The 16245-nt window shown below is 46.4% G+C and overlaps 1 protein-coding gene across 2 annotated transcripts; it reads left to right on the top strand.

Moving 5' to 3' along the window:
* The first annotated feature begins 4989 nt into the window (after window positions 1-4989).
* LOC107977023 (cytochrome P450 11B2, mitochondrial) lies at window positions 4990-10796 on the top strand. 2 transcript variants are annotated; one of them, XM_027404302.1, is made up of 9 exons: window positions 4990-5234; window positions 5637-5792; window positions 7514-7713; window positions 7836-8039; window positions 8308-8462; window positions 9289-9455; window positions 9683-9761; window positions 9842-10030; window positions 10383-10796. In XM_027404302.1, the coding sequence occupies exons 1-9, from the start codon at window positions 4990-4992 to the stop codon at window positions 10494-10496; spliced, it is 1509 nt and encodes a 502-aa protein (XP_027260103.1). In that variant the 3' UTR covers window positions 10497-10796. The 2 variants fall into 2 exon arrangements, with proteins under 2 accessions (XP_027260103.1, XP_027260104.1); XM_027404303.1 differs by lacking the exon at window positions 9842-10030 and having other exon boundaries at window positions 4996-5234.
* The last annotated feature ends 5449 nt before the right edge of the window (window positions 10797-16245 follow it).

Here is a 16245-nt window from a genome sequence, read left to right as displayed (position 1 = left end):
ATGGAGACTCTGGACACCTGCAGTTCCCTCAAAAGACCCAACTTTTCAGTCTCCTTGTGGGTGAGCTGAGAAGGGTCATGGGACCCAAATTAGAAACTCCCAGGATTAGCCAGGGATTGTGCAAAAGGATGGGGTTGGGGAGAATATTTGGAAACAGCAAGAGCTGACTGCTCTGCCGCCCCAAGGACATGCAAAGAACCCAGGCTGCATGGTTCACCTCATGTAGGCCGAGGCACACAGTAGACACGCCATCTATTACAGCTTGCAAAAGATCCATGGCAGTTCTGATACACCGCCCTCCTCCCCCACAGCCATCCTGCAGGGAAATATGGGGAGTGGGAAACTGGTTAAATTAAATTGAAATGAGAACAGCAAAATCATGACTATCCCCTGCTTACACACCCACACAACCTCTACTGGCCTCAGCACTGTGCCTGGGGTCCCCTCACCCATGCCTTGCTCCCTTGCTATGTACTCCTAGCACGGAGAATCCAGCTGTCCTCTCTGCCCAAAGGCTTTTTCCATCCCAACTCACTGGCAGCTCCGTTTTCTTCCTTCTCATCTGGGTGGGATTTACCTCTTCTGCACTTTCCCTTTTAGCTCCAGGGGTCCTTGGGGCCTTACTGCAGCAGCAGCAGCAGCAGCAGCAGCAGCAGCAGCAGCAGCAGCAGCAGCAGCAAGAAACACACAGGTAGGAGCCCACATGCTTGGGTATCCTGAGCCCTGTGCCATTTGGGAAATGTCTCAGCTTGAGTTTAGACATTCCTAAGGGATGCAGATGCAGATTCCCTGACCTCATAGGGAATGTTTTCTGATTATAGCCATAGTGATCCATGAAGAGTGCAGCCTGAGTCCCCCACCTTCCAGATAGAGATGGGGTAGTGTCCCTCCTAAGCTTGCGTTGGAGTGCTAGTTCTCGGAGCAGAATGGAGCCTTAGGAGCCGCTATGCTGTCAGGACTGGTGGAGGAGTTGCCTAGTAGTTTTTGAAGAACCGAGGGGCCAATGGGATGAAGCCAGACTGTTCCCTCTGAGAAATACGTAGAATCAAAATGGAGTCATGTTTGCCAAGGACTAATCTACCCAGTCCTAGTTAGTTTCAGCTGTCAATTTAATACAACCTAGAATCAGCTAAGAAAGTCTCAAATGAGAAACTGCCCAAATCAGATTGTTCTGTGGTTTTGCCTGCAAGGTATTGTCTTGACTGATGATTGATGTGGGAGTCTTTAAGCCACTGTGGGTTGCAAATAGTGAGCCAGTAAGCAACACTCTCAAATTTCCTGTCTTGACTTCCCTCAATGATGGGTTGTGAGTTGGAAGTCTAAGTAGAAGTAAATCTTTTTCTCCCCTAAGTTGCTTTTGGTCAGAGTGTTTTATCACACAGCAACAGAACGATAATTTGAACACATCCCTTAAAAAACAGATCAATAAGACCAAAGGTCATGAAGGAGTAGCATATTTTAAAATTTTTTCCCCTTTCTTTCTTTCTTTCTTTCTTTCTTTCTTTCTTTCTTTCTTCCTTCCTTCCTTCCTTCCTTCCTTCCTTTCTTTCTTTCTTTCTTTCTTTTTCTTTCTTCCTTTCTTATTTTTTTGCAGATTTTTTATTTGAATTAGAAACAAGATTGTTTTACATGACAATCCCAGTTCCCTTCTCCCTCCCCTCCTCCCCTGTCACCCCCCCCCAACTAAAACCCTACCTATCACATCACATATCCTTTCTGCTAAGGAGTCGCATTTATGATAATAAAAGTTGTCAGGATAAACTTTCTAGAGCCCCCATGGAGGGGATGGGGTGGGGGGACTAGTGGAGGTTGGGAGAGGGGAGGCAGAGGGAGAGGGAGAAGGGATTGACATGTGAAGTAAGCTTGTTCCTAATTTGAACTAATAAAAAATAAAAAAAAATGAAAAAAAAAACCCACAAAAAACTTTCTACAGCCATGGCAGTGCATAACAAATGGAAACAAAACCAGGACAAAGCTCACTCTGTAGTTTTAGAGAGCTTTCTAAATATACATACATATATACATACATATATAAAAAGAGGTAAATGGAGTTACCCTATAATAGAAGCATAATACTCCAACTAGACAGCACATGCTTCTACATGAAAATCTCTGAACCAGAAATGGGCTACCACTTTTTGAGTTTTTAACGAGTAGGGTCCCATAGACCCCCCTGCAAAAACATTACAGACTATTGCCACTGCTATTTGTTTCACTCCAGAACTTTGCAGTAAGATCCTACTGCTGAAGACATCACATACTTGAGTCTTAGAATATGAAGAAACCAAGTTGGCACTCAACTGAAAGCTTCATTTCTACTAGCCAGTTTTCATGGTGCTAGAAGGTGCTATGCATGCTAACAAAGGAGAAAAGTAATCATCAATATCACTCAGTTGTGAACCTAGTGAGCTATACTAATGGCTTGCCTCGCAGATATACTCACTGGTGCAATAGTGGTATGAATGTTATAGAAATAACCCACCACTTTATTGGATTTAAGGCATGCTCCATGAGATGGTATCTATACCTAACACTGTTGACGAGGCCAAGACCTATGGTCATGGCATCTAAGAAAAAACTGCAACTATTATTTTGTTAAATAGACATAACATTTAAAATGACTACTTATGACTTATTGTTATGCCTATAGATCAGTGTATCTTTCAACCCTTATTAGAGAAACTTCTTACAGTAGAGGACAATTAACACAGAGACCCTCAACTGGTCAATATGCAGAGATTGTGGAGTACTCAATCTTAGATGAGACATCCATATCATACCCTCTCCTTAGGTCTCAGGGATCTTTGTGGAAGTGAAGGCACAGAGGTTGTAAAAGTCAGAGCTTGTGGATAACTTCAAGGAAATGATTTCCAGACATAACAGGGCAGATGTACATATGAACTCCTCACAGCAATTGTGACAGCATGTATTAGACCTACACAAGCTCAAGCCAGACAAATTCCCAGCATGGAGGAGGGGAGGTAGGCACACAGTCCCATCCGTGGCTGAGGAGATATTTTACTCATGTTCTAGAGGGATAGAAACAATGTCTTTAAAGTGATGACAGCCAAATCATACCTGCTTTAGGAAGCACAGCTTAGAGTAAGCATTGGAGAAATCAGGGTTGTCAATCACACAGGCCTAGCTTCTTCAATGGAAGGAAATGAATGACACCTGGTCACCTGAAACACCAGAGTGAAAGTAGTTAAATGACCTGGTCATCCTTTGCTATTCTATTAGCATCTTAATCCCCTCAATATCTGGAGAATTGTTTAGACCCTAATCCTCAGCTTTGTCTCTCAGTGAATAGAACCACCCCCATGAAAGAGGCCCTGTGTACTTTGCATCCATCTCCAATAGAATCTATCCTGATGCTGATTACAGATCCTTCCTCTAGGCCCCAGCTCTGAGCTTGGCTTATCAGCCAATAAAACGCCTTTTTATTGTAAAGTCACAGGTGCTCTACTATGTTGCTTGGGGCTTTAGATGTAGCTCTGCCTAAAGCTTTGTTGTGATGACTGCCACATAGAAACATTATTCAAAGGTTTTCCTATGCTTAAAGTGCAATGCATGGTGTAGTGATGTATGTTCACGGGGTCCCTGGGCTAGCTATCTGCATGAAATGCTAGTGGATGGATCTCACTGGAAGATGGGAGGTGGGATCAGCATAATGTCAGGATATCAACCATCAACATCAACATCATCATCACCACCACCACCACCGCCATCATCATCATTAACCATCAACATCATCACCACCATCATCATCAGCACCACCACCATCATCATTAACCATCAACATCATCATCACCACCATCATCAGTACCACCAGCAGCAGCAGCAGCAGCAGCAGCAGCAGCAACAGGGAAGTCAATGGTAAGCTAAAGTACAATTCTTCCAATGTTCACCCCTGGGGAAGAAATGAGTTTTTTAGTTTTACTTACAGAGCAATGGATAAGCGCATTTGGGGCAGAAGATTAGTGACCTTAAAGAAGCTGTGTTGGAGGGTCTACACCCAGCTGGAATGATGGCTACTCCCATGGCTGTATAGATGGAGTCCTTGCCCTAATTATTCCCATCATATACACTCTAGCCTCTCTCAGATATTCCAAGGCCACATTAGGCTACAATGACTACGGTGGGTTTGGAGGAGTGATGGAATACTTAGATGAGGGCTCTTTTATGAGGGAGTGTAATTAGTCAACAAATGCAGACTAGAGGACCTTCTGTGATCAGGCCCAGCAGAAGTGAAGAAGGTGAAAATTTGGTTTGGAGGCTAGTCCTGTATAACACTGTTGTACCAAGAAAGCAGACAGCTTGCAGTTTAGAGGCCTTCACAAGTGTTAGAAGGGGAGAAAAAGCTGAGGGTGAGACTTGTCCGAACAGACCACGGACTGTGCAGAAGACAGTCCTGGCCCATGAGCAGAGCTACCCTTAGAATCTCATGTGCCAGTGTGACATCACCACCAGGATGCCACCAGTGTCATACTTGTTTCACATGTAGCAACAATGAAAAGTTTTCTTCCATTTTTTTTTTTAAAGAAACTGAATTCAAACTTGAAAAATATAATGCTTTCACACACTTTCTGGTTCTTAGATTTATTTTTACTAAAGTCACTAAAAAATGACAAAGTCTATTAAAAGAAACCAAGGTCTTCTATTATATCTTCAAAAGATAAAGGATCCATCCATCTTCTTTTTTCCATCTATAGGGAGAAGAGATTTCTGCCCCCCCTCTACCTCAGGCAACATAGTCCCCCAGGTAGGCACTATAGCTGTTTCCAGTCTCCACCCACCAGCAAGCTTTGGAGCGATGATGTTAGGGAGTTGGTCATACACTTCTACTAATAGGTGAGCCCCAGCTATGATTAGAGCCTGGATCTCTCAGGGGAAGTCCAGGGACAGTTTCTTCCATGACGTGATTAGTCGAACAGTACAGTACACAGGCAGGATAAAAAGCCTGTGGGCTGAAGAAGAGAGTAGGAAGCAATGGCAATGGCTCTCAGGCCAAAGGCAGATGTGTGGCTGGCAAGACCTTGGCAGTGTCTTCTCAGGACGAGGGCACTGGGCACCACAGCAGCACTGACTCCCAACACACTGCGGCCCTTTGAAGCCATACCACAGTACTCCAGAAACAGGTGGCTGAAGATGATACAGATCCTGAGGGAGCAGGGCCAGGAGAACCTGCACCTGGAGATGCATCAGGCCTTCCAGGAACTGGGGCCCATTTTCAGGTAAGGGTCTTCTGGGCATGTAGCTGAGCATGGACAGAGCTTCCTGGCCCCATGTTGCTGATCCTCTTCAGGGATGAGGTGCTGCTGCACTCCCCAGGAGGCACCAGGCGCTCCCTCCTTAGGAAGACAGGGAGGGAACACAGGAGGTTATGAGCCTGACTCGTGGAGACCATGGTTCTCCACATGGACAGAGAAAGGCACAGCTCATCACTGAGAGGACAGAGTGCCAGGAGGGCTGAAGTGGAGAGGAGTCAGGCAGACAGTGGGAGAGCCCTCCAGGAGGGAGAGCAAGGGCTAGGAGAGGATGGGGTGAGAGGAGAGAACACACAGACAGGGCTGTTTGCAGGGTGCTCAGGTGGAGGGCATTCCATCCACAGGAGGGCTCTGTTCTTCACCCCATAGGTACAGCATAGGAAGCACACAGATTGTGTCTGTGATGTTGCCCGAGGATGCTGAGAAGCTGCACCAGGTGGAGAGTATGCACCCTCGTCGGATGCACTTAGAGCCCTGGGTAGCCCACAGAGAACACCGTGGCCTGAGACGTGGAGTGTTCTTGCTGTGAGTGGTCATTGAGAATGAGCAGGGAGGTGAGATTGGTGGCCCAGACACAGGTTGCAGATCCTGCTTGAGTTGGGGCGTGGGGGCCAATCATTGCCAAGCATGGGTTGGTACCATGCCATGTAGATCCTGGACCTTAGGAGAAGGGGTGGCAGGGGAATGCCTTCTGCCTCAAATTCCTGCTCTGAATAGGCCTTAATAGGGTGTAATTCTCCTTCTTACCAGTTTCAAAGTTGCCCCAGGAAGGGGTGTCACTGTTCAGGGCCATAACTAGCTTCTGCCACAGCCTGATGTTCATCAATACAGTCTACCTTTTGTAGGGGCAATTTCACTTACAGAGATTTGAGGTAGACAGTTCTGGGGATGAAGGAGTTCTGGGGATGAAGGAAACTGGAGCTCCTGTGGGCTCAAAATCAAATACCACTCAGGTAAGAGAGGGGAAAGTTCCCTCTTGTAGCTGGGTACATAGCTGGAGAGCTAAGCAGGAGTTCTGGTGCTTGGAGTGGATAGGCTGCCAAGAGGTCACTAGTGGGTGTGGAGAAGCCTACACAGGGAAGTCAGGCTGCACACAGACACACCAATGCCTGCCAGAGTGTATCCTTTGTTCATAAAATAGTTTTGGGAAATGGGCATGTTGGTTATGAACTTAACTGAGGGAAACTGGCAGGGAGGCCAAATGCAAATGGTAGCTGTGGGCAAAGTGTGAGCACACGCCTCTGAGGGAGCAGGAAGCCCGTGTGTGTGCATGCATACACCAGCGTATATTCTTACATGTGTGTAAATGTGTGACCAATGTATTTTTGTTTACATGTGAAACTGTGTTTTCTGCATCTGTGACTCTCTGTGGGTCTTTCCACCTTTGTGCTTGGCTGTTGGCTTAGTTTTGTGCACACAGGGACTTGGGAGCTCACACATGTTTTTGAGGTCCTGTGTGAATACATGTGTGTATATACATGTGCTTGTGGCCACTGTCAATTGTTGCAGGTTTTAGCACACTGAAGGACAGGCTAATGTATCTCTCTCTCTCTCTCTCTCTCTCTCTCTCTCTCTCTCTCTCTCTCTCTCTGTGTGTGTGTGTGTGTAAACTCCTGCTGTCAATCACTGGAGAATCTCCGTGGGAGCCCTGTACCCTGGGCTGTGTGTGTGTGTGTGTGTGTGTGTGTGTGTGTGTGTGTGTGTGTGTGTGTGAACTCCTGATGTGAATCACTGGAGAATCTCCATGGGAGCCCTGTACCCTGGGCTGTGGTCTGTGCATGTTGACTCCTGCTGTCAATCACTGGAGAGTCTCCCTGGGAGCCCTGTGCCCTGGGCTGTGGTCTGTGCATGTTGTAAGATGTCCTCTGCTGTGGCTCCTGCCCTAGGGAGGACGAGATCCCTTAGCTGAGACAGGCAGGTGCTGGTGACTCAGAGACCACACATTGTACAGCACTGACAGGCTTGATGAGCTCAGCTGGGGATTCTCCTCTGTGGGGAGGTGGCATAGGCCAGGTGGGCAGAGCTTGACCCATAGCTGTGGATGCACCAAGTCCACCTTAGACTTAGTGAGCTCTGTCCAACACATGCATGCTGTGTTTATAGAAAGAAGTGGGGACAGGACCAGCAGAGTCTGCTTCTGAGCCTACACATCTTTGCCCAATTTCTTTGAGGGGGCGAAAGATGGGCACAGGCCTGGGCCAGGCCTATAAGGGGAGGTGTCTGTAGCTCTGTTCTGTGCCCTGCAGAAATGGGCCTGAATGGCGCTTAAACCGACTGAGGCTCAACCCACATGTGCTGTCACCAAAGGCTGTTCAGAAGTTTGTCCCCATGGTGGACATGGTAGCACGGGACTTCCTGGAGGCCCTGAAGAAGAAGGTGTTTCAGAATGCTCGTGGGAGCCTCACCATGGATGTGCAGCAAAGCCTTTTCAACTACAGTATAGAAGGTATGTGCCAGGGTAAGATACCAAATGAAGGCTATCGGGGGGGACCTGTGGGGAGGGAGACATGAGGCAGTCTGGAGGCCAGGGACTGCTTTGTCCCAGGGATACCATTTTTTTCTCTTCAGCAAGCAACTTTGCTCTTTTTGGGGAGCGACTGGGCCTCCTTGGCCATGACCTGAGTCCTGACAGCCTGAAGTTCATCCATGCCTTGCATTCCGTGTTCAAGACCACCCCACAGCTCATGTTCTTGCCCAGGAGCTTGACTCGCTGGACAAGCACCCGGGTGTGGAAAGAACATTTTGAGGCCTGGGATGTCATCTCTGAGTATGGTGAGGGTCGCTGACCTGGGCAGTGCCATGGGGCAGGGGACAACAGTCAGCTCATTACCATTCACCTTTACTTATGGCTACACCAGGGTTATCTCAAATGACAGTGACTGCTGCTTCCTGATCTTTTAACATATTCCCACCAATTCTATGGCTGAACTGACCCAGAGATAGTGGGAGAAGAGCAGGAATTGTCATTGAGCATGAGAGTGGGGTACATAACAGGACAGGGGTGGCTGCCTCGTCTCAAGTTCCCACCTCACATCTCCAGCCAACAGATGTATCCGGAAGGTGCACCAGGAGCTCAGACTTGGCAATCCTCATTCCTACAGTGGCATCGTGGCAGAACTAATATCCCAGGGAGCTTTGCCTCTCGACGCCATCAAAGCCAACTCTATTGAGCTCACCGCTGGGAGTGTAGACACGGTCAGGCCATCGGGGTGGAATCCCCTGTGACTCCCTGTTTGTATCCTCCAAAGCATTTTCTATGACCTGCATTCCCAGGTTGTTTCTGCTTAGAGCCTGTTGGCCTTCACTGAAGGCTCTAACCAGAGGTGATGAAAGTGGGAGATCTGCAAGTGAAGGTGCAGGAGCAGTGCGAGCTCATGACAGGGGACAGGGTGGAGCCATTTGCAAGCAGCAACGCAAAGCTTATGGGGGTGGCTGGCTGTCAAAGGCAAGAGACAGGGAGACAGATGACACCAGGAGGGGTTTGGATCCCTCAGGAAGGGTCCTGCATCAAGCCATGGGTCAGATAAATACAAAGTCAGCATGCCCAAGTAGAGCATGGGGGCAATCTGGTGACATCAGCAAGAATCTTAAGAGGCTGTTTCTGTAGGATGAGCCATAATGAGTAATTCTGAACACAGGGGCTCCGGGCTCACTCTGGGGATTCTCACTGATGTAGGGAGGAGGCTGTGAGGGGACTTAAATCCATTTCAGGCTTGAGCAGTGAGGTCAGTGCCGGGGAACCAGTAGATGACAATCAGGCTTTGGAAAACGTAGATGTGAGAGGCAGTGTCCCTAAGTGACAATGAGGCCCACCCCAGTGAGTACCAGAGCAGGCTCTATCATCAGACTCTTCAGGTGCTGAGATTGTGGCCAGGACTGGAATGGATTTAGGGTCATGCTTCCCATAGTCCTATCATGCTCTGGATATACACTTCTCCCAGAGAGGAGCATTTTTTTTGTAGTAGGGTTTCCCTTTGTGGAGGACGAGGGACAGTGTCTGAAACTTCTCTGGCTCCTGCAGACAACCTTCCCTCTGGTAATGACCCTCTTTGAGCTGGCTCGAAACCCAGATGTTCAGCAGGCACTTCGGCAAGAGAGCCTGGCAGCTGAGGCCAGCATTGCAGCAAATCCTCAGAGAGCTCTAACAGATCTGCCCCTGTTGCGGGCTACCTTAAAAGAGACCTTGAGGTGGGTGCTGGCTACCCTTTCCCTGCTGTTTTGTCCTCTTTACTGGGGCAGAGGAAAGCCATGTCTGCTTTTCTCCCTATGGCTGGACGCTATTGTTCCTTCTGAGGTTGGCTGAGGTGATCATACCCAGGAACCACGACCCTGAAAGACCTGAGGGAAAAAGGAACAGATTTGGATAGGGGATGCCCTTCATAGCTGGGGACGCTTCTATTCTTGCCCACCTCCAGGCTCTATCCTGTTGGTGGCTTTTTGGAGAGAATTCTAAGCTCTGACTTAATGCTTCAGAACTACCATGTTCCTGCTGGGGTGAGTACCCTCATATGCCCACCAATTGCCCTGTTCTGCATCACCTCAAAGCTGACCTTGCCCTTGGCATTTGCCCACAGACATTAGTCCTACTTTATCTCTACTCCATGGGCCGAAACCCTGCAGTATTTCCAAGGCCAGAGCGCTACACGCCCCAGCGCTGGCTGGAGAGGAAAAGGAGTTTCCAGCACCTGGCCTTCGGCTTTGGGCTACGCCAGTGCCTGGGGAAGCGCTTGGCACAGGTGGAGATGCTTCTCCTGCTGCACCATGTGAGCAGCTCTGGAAGAGAGCAGTGGGATAGGGTGTGGACTGGATGGGTAGAGGTGGGCAACTAAGACAGACCTGCAGAGTTTATGTCAGCCTGGGGTGTCCTGCTCACCAGAACAGGCACCCAGAGATGGAAGGGCCTCAAGAATAAGGTGCAGCAGGATGGGATGAGCAAAGCAGTGTGGCCAAACAGAGCCCAGATAGGGCCTTAATGGTGGCTTCGTGGGTGGGTATGGTCTCTAGAGCAGGGCTAGGCTCTCGGGGCCCCACAGGAGGTCGTCTTAGCAGCATGGTGGCAGCACTGAACAGCTTAGCAGGAGATGGGTCAGATGGAGATCCTCCCTTGTGTTCCAGGTGCTGAAATCCTTCAAGGTGGAGACACGAGAGCAAGAGGATGTGCAGATGGTCTACCGCTTTGTTTTGATGCCCAACTCCAGCCCCCTCCTCACTTTCCGGCCTGTAAGCTAGTCAGTTTTGCATCTAGGGTCCACTCAAGCTCCAGCCTACCTCTATCCTAACACCCAAGGTCATACATCTTTGCCAACAGGATGTTGTTTAGGGGCCACACTGTCATCCTTCAGCACTTGTAGAAGATTCCCACTAAAGACCTGCAGGGCCAGGGATTGCAAGGTCAGGGAAGGGGCTGGGATGATCTTGGAGACAACAACCAGTCCCTGCTGTGTGATTTCCCCCATCCTTTCAACACTCACTCCAGGCACCTATGGCCTCCAAGGGCCTCAGAATAAAGCCAGAAGACATTCCCTTTCATATGTTCTCCATCATTGTGACAAGGGCCACAAAATAATCCTACATTTACACATACGTGGGCTTGTGGGGGCAGACACATAGATAGGTTATGTATAGATATACATGTATAGGTAAAGATAGATAAACAGATATTGCTGTGTTTTGGTTCAGTAGCTTGAACATGGAGTTGGAACATATGAGCTGGTGACTCAGTAAAACATATAGAAGTGTGGGGACATACACACTGGCTAAGGACAGGGTAATGGTGAGATCAGAGATGCAGACAAGAGGACTTGCTAGAGCCCTGATAATGTGTAATGTCTCTACGGGGATGGCTGTCTTCTTCCAGGAGGTCAAGGTGCTGACTGACGTAGACCAGTGTCCTTTGGACAAAGGTTTCATCTCCTGAATTGTGAAGGTGGCTCAGAACACAAGCCTCTTAGAGGTTTCCTTTCAGATGTGAGAGTTTAGGGGGGGAAATTGTCCAAGAATAACTATTTCATAGGATCTCCTGTCCTCAGTACTAAAGTGTATCTCCCTGAGCTTTATGTGCCAAACTCCAAAGACCACAGCCTTTGGGTCACTGTAGAGACAGCACCTCTAATGAAATAATTCATTGGAAATGGGGCTACTGGGCTGTGCCTAATCCAATCCCCCTGAGAGTCTCACAAGAGAGGGAGGTCACAGACCCCCAGAGACAGCTTCCATACAGAAGACAAGAGACAAGAAGTAAGTCTTCTGCAAGTCATGGAAAGAAGTTGAGGAATTCCTTCTCTGTCAGCTCCTTCACTCAGTCTTCCACTTGGTTGTGAAAAGTAACTTCTGTTGTTGAAGTTTTTTGCCATGAAGGTCGGGGCCAAGTAGTAGCACCTGCTAAGCAGAGAGCACCTGTGGCAAATAGTCTCCTAACACCAGGAAAAGGGTCTAGCTCATGAGACTATTGTGGGGTGGTGGGATTTTACCAGGTATAGCTCAATGGAAGGAAGTCTAGGCTTTAGGGGTGTGTTCTTAAAGGGATTTTAGGATCTGGGGTTCTCTCTTCCATTTCCTTCAAATCACAAGGAGAGCTGCCTCCGCTGCCTGTCATCTGCTTGTGACATGCTGCTCATTGAAGACTCTAAGCAACTGGCCTGTGTATTGTAATGATGGTGGCACACATCTTTAATCCCAGCACTGGGGAGGCAGAGGCAGGTGGATCTCTGTGAGTTCGAGGCCAGCCTGGTCTACAGAGTGAGTTTCAAGACAGGCTCCAAGGCTACACAGAAAAACCTTGAATCAAAAAATCGAGGGGGAGGTGAGGAGTATTGTTTATCCATACTGAACTTACTCAGACAAACAAGATTTTTTAATTCACAGTCACTCAAAATACACCTCAGCAAGGAAGTTAAAAGTAACAACAATAAAAATTACAAAAACATTGAACAAGACCCAATATCACTGACCTGTGTTTAGAATTTCTCTCTGAGTGCCGATTTTGCTACTTACCGAGTGTTGCTGTGTTGTGTTTTAATTTCCTTTGGGTCAAGGCCCTTCCTGATTCCCTAACTCCTACTTAACTATTGGTGTTTACTGTGTGTTTACTATGTTGTTTGCATTTGAGAATTTCCACTTTTACTTGCAGCTTTTCCTCTAGCCTTGTTTGCCTTTGTGTCTATAAAAGAGGCCTTGTGAAGTATTGGAGTTCTTGATCTTGGACTGTGCAGCCTCTGGAGCTGTCATCCACAAATGTCTAGTTTAAGCCTCCTGGGCTGTGGATTTTGTGTGAGGCAGTTTATACAGGCTCCTGCACTGACTGGCATGTATGTCATGTTGTAGGGGAGCAAAAACCCCAATTAGTCATTACTCTTTTGTCATCTAGGTACTGATTCACCACTCCTTACACCATAGTCAGTCTCTAAGTAAAAGTCACTTCTCACACTTCTACATAGCAATTGGGTAATGACACAGCTTTGGGTTCACAAACAGAAATATAGCAAACTAAAAACATCTATAGGATCCCAAGGAAACAACCAATGGCAATAGACACAATCTAGAGACTGGAAGGGAAAAAAATCAAGCCACACATTTATAAGCCCTTCATCCTCATGTAAGACATATACCTCCCAAAGTGTCACCCTCCAAAGACAGCACCACCAACTGGGGAGTGTTCAATCAACTCAATTAGCAAGAAAACAAATGACAGGCCTAGCAAAGGGGCAAAGGATTTGAGCAGATATTCTTAAAAAGAAGACACACAAATGACAGTGGGAACATAAAAGATGCTCAACTCCACTTAGACAATCAAATTCAACCCACTGTGAGAGACACTTGATGTCTGTGAGAGTGCCAATTATAAAAAGAAAAAGAAAAAAGATCCTAAGCACAGGGAAGGGAGGAGGCAGAGGTCACCTCTGTACTCTGTTGGTGGGAAAGTAAATTGTCATAGTCACAGGGAAGAGCAGAGGCCCCTCAGAAGTCAAGACTAAAACTAAGTGCATGCAACAACCTCACAGTTTACACTCAAAGGAAACAGAATTTTTATGTCAAAGGGAGTTCTTCCTCCATTGAACTTGTAGCATTGTTCTCAACAGAGCACTCAAATTAGTGAGTAAAGGAAACAGTCCAAGCCAGGTGGTGGTGGTGCATGCTTTTAATCCCAGCAGAGCAGAGGGAGGCAGATCTCTGTCAGTTTGAGGCCAGCCTGGTCTACAGAGTGAGTTCCAGGACAGCCAGTTATATGACACAGAGAAACCTTGTCACAAATCAACAATAACAAAAAATAGAAAGAAAAAAGAAAGGAAGAAAGAAAAAGAAAAGGAAGAAAAAAGGAAGGAAAACTGTCCATAGATAAGGGAATACTTAAACAAAGAGTGAAGGAAGCATGGCATTTGCATCAACACACAACATAATCCAGAGGGTATTATGTTAAGAAAAGCAAATGAAGCCCAGGGACACTAAGAGTGAGCATATAAGTAGGTGAGCTGAGGAGAGCTATGCTCACAGAAATAAAAGGTAGGAAGACCGTAGTAACCATTGGTTGGGCATTGGAACAAGGCATGGTTGACCAAAGGCAAATAATGTCAGTTAGCAGAGAGAATAGGTTCTAGAGACTTACAGAACATCACAGTGGGACCATCCATTGTCAACATGTGTTGTATTGTGTTGTATGCTTACAAATTGCCAAAAGATCAGACTGACTTCTCATCACAAAGAAGTGCATGCGAACTAAGTATGAATATTAGCCACATTTCTTGTTCCTCTTTATCAGAAAATCTGATAAAAGCAACTTAAGGGAAGCAAAATTATTTCAGTTCATGATTTGAAAACTGTTTGAGCTTCATTCCTGTTGCTGTGATAAAACACCCTAAACAAAAACCACCCTCCTTCCCCCCCAAAAAAATGGGATAAAGGGATTTCTTTTAGTTTAGAATTCCAGGCTACAGTCCCATTATTGTGGAGAAGTCAAGGCAGGAATTTCAAACAGCTGGTCACATCACATGCACAGTGAAAGTAAGAGAGAAACAAATGTACACATGCTCACTTGCTTGCATTGGTGCTCATCTTGATTTCTCCACTCTTACACAGTGCCGGACTCCCTGCCTAGGCAATTAGCTGGGTCTTTCCACATCAATGAATTTCATTAAGACCTTCACTCATAGATATGCCCACAACCAAATTCAGACAGTTCACCATGGAGACCATTTTTCTAGGTGAGTATAGATTGTGTCAAACTGACAATTAAACACCACTATCAAAAGAGATACAGACATTGTGGAAGGGAAGGTGGGGAGATACATAACTCCATCGAGGCAGGAGCTCGAGGCTTGGACTTCTCACCTTTTTATATCTTGTTGGAACAGGAGACAGAAAACACAGGTAAGAAACTGGTGGTCCAGGCTATAAAACTTAATAATTTTCCTCCAGATATCCTCTTTTTCCAGGTAGGCATGACCTTCCCAACATTATAAAATTTCCAAATCCAGAGTCATCAGCTGGGAATCAACTGATCCAATGCATGACACTCTTGGGATACTTTCAGATAAACAATTGCACACTGTCCCTAAGCCCCAAAGCCCACAGCTATGGCACAAGCCAAAATTTTCCAGTTCACTTTAGTAGATGCAACATCGTGCAAAGTCTAAAGTCTATTCTGGGAACCAAGGCCATCTCTTAACTGTGAATCCTTATAAAACTAAAGCACCAAGTCATGCATTTCCCACCTACAAAGAAGCTGAGCAACTGTGTCCACTCTGAAAGGGAGAAAGAGGGGCTGTCTTAGTTTCATCTTTGTTGCTGTGATAAAAACAGCCCAACAACTTCAACTTAGGAGACCAAGGGTATGTTAGACTTACATATACTTTGTAATATACATTGTAATTCCAAGTGACAGCCTATCATTAAGGGGACAACAAGTCAGGAATTGCAAATGGCTAGGCACATCATATCCACAATCAAGAGCAGAATCATGTCCTCGATTTTCACATGCTTTCTCTCAGCTTGATTTCTTCACTTGTAATAGTTTAGGCTCTCCTACTAGGGAATGGTACTGCCCATAGTGGCCTGGGTCTTCCCAAATCAATGTGTTTAATCAACACCTATTTACCCACAGAGAAGTCGACAGCTTGACCAAATGTAGACAATCCCTCATTGAGACCCTCTTGTCAGATGTTCCTAGGTGTTGTAAAGTTAGTGTCCACAGTGGTCTCTGAACACCTCCATGTATGAAACTGGGGAACCATTTCCCTAGAAAAGAAGTTGTCCTAATCAGTTGCATTCTGCCCCAAGTTTCAAGAAAGACTGGATGTTTTAACTCCCTAAGTTTGGGTTCTTAGTTTCTAGATGCAGCCCCTCTTATTCAGTTGCAAGAGAAATGATTTTCCTTATTGTCAATCTCTCTAATGTCATACAACTGACCTTATTCCACTGTTTATAACATTAACTCCATTTATACCCTTTTCTTCTCTAAAATTCGAGTTTTCACATCTTTATGCTTACCTTTTTGTATTTTTAAGAATGGTGAGCAAACCGCCCCAACCCCAATGTTATGCTGTCTTCAAATTGTTTCAGCAGAATATGTAGTCTTATTTGATTTGGCTGCACTTAAATTTCCAAGGCATTGTTAGAATGCAGCCAGATGCTTCCTAGACTATCACACATAGTCTCTAATCCCATTCACAACAAAGTCCTTCCTGTCTCTAGAGGTTCTCAAGGCTGGACATTACTGTCCTAATACAAGAGAACATTAAACAGGTTTTATTTTAAGATCTTGCAGAAGTGAGATTCAGGGTAGAGAGAATGTGAAATGGTGGGGGAGGAACTGGGCTTCCTGTGTTCCCTAAACTAAAATGTTTTCCCACTATCTTTTCCCCGCTCAGGCTGGTCCTCCAGAGTTACCATCTTCCTATACTAGAACAGACTCCTTCCCAAAGTCCCTGTCTTCCTGGGGCTCAAGATTCTCCTCTCTCTCCTTTGAGGACACATGCATTCAGTC

The sequence above is a fragment of the Cricetulus griseus genome, chromosome 2 (genome assembly GCF_003668045.3).
Source record: "Cricetulus griseus strain 17A/GY chromosome 2, alternate assembly CriGri-PICRH-1.0, whole genome shotgun sequence".
Taxonomy (NCBI): domain Eukaryota; kingdom Metazoa; phylum Chordata; class Mammalia; order Rodentia; family Cricetidae; genus Cricetulus; species Cricetulus griseus.
The sequence above is the reverse complement of the archived record's forward strand: the minus strand, read 5'-3'. Positions and strand labels throughout refer to the sequence as shown.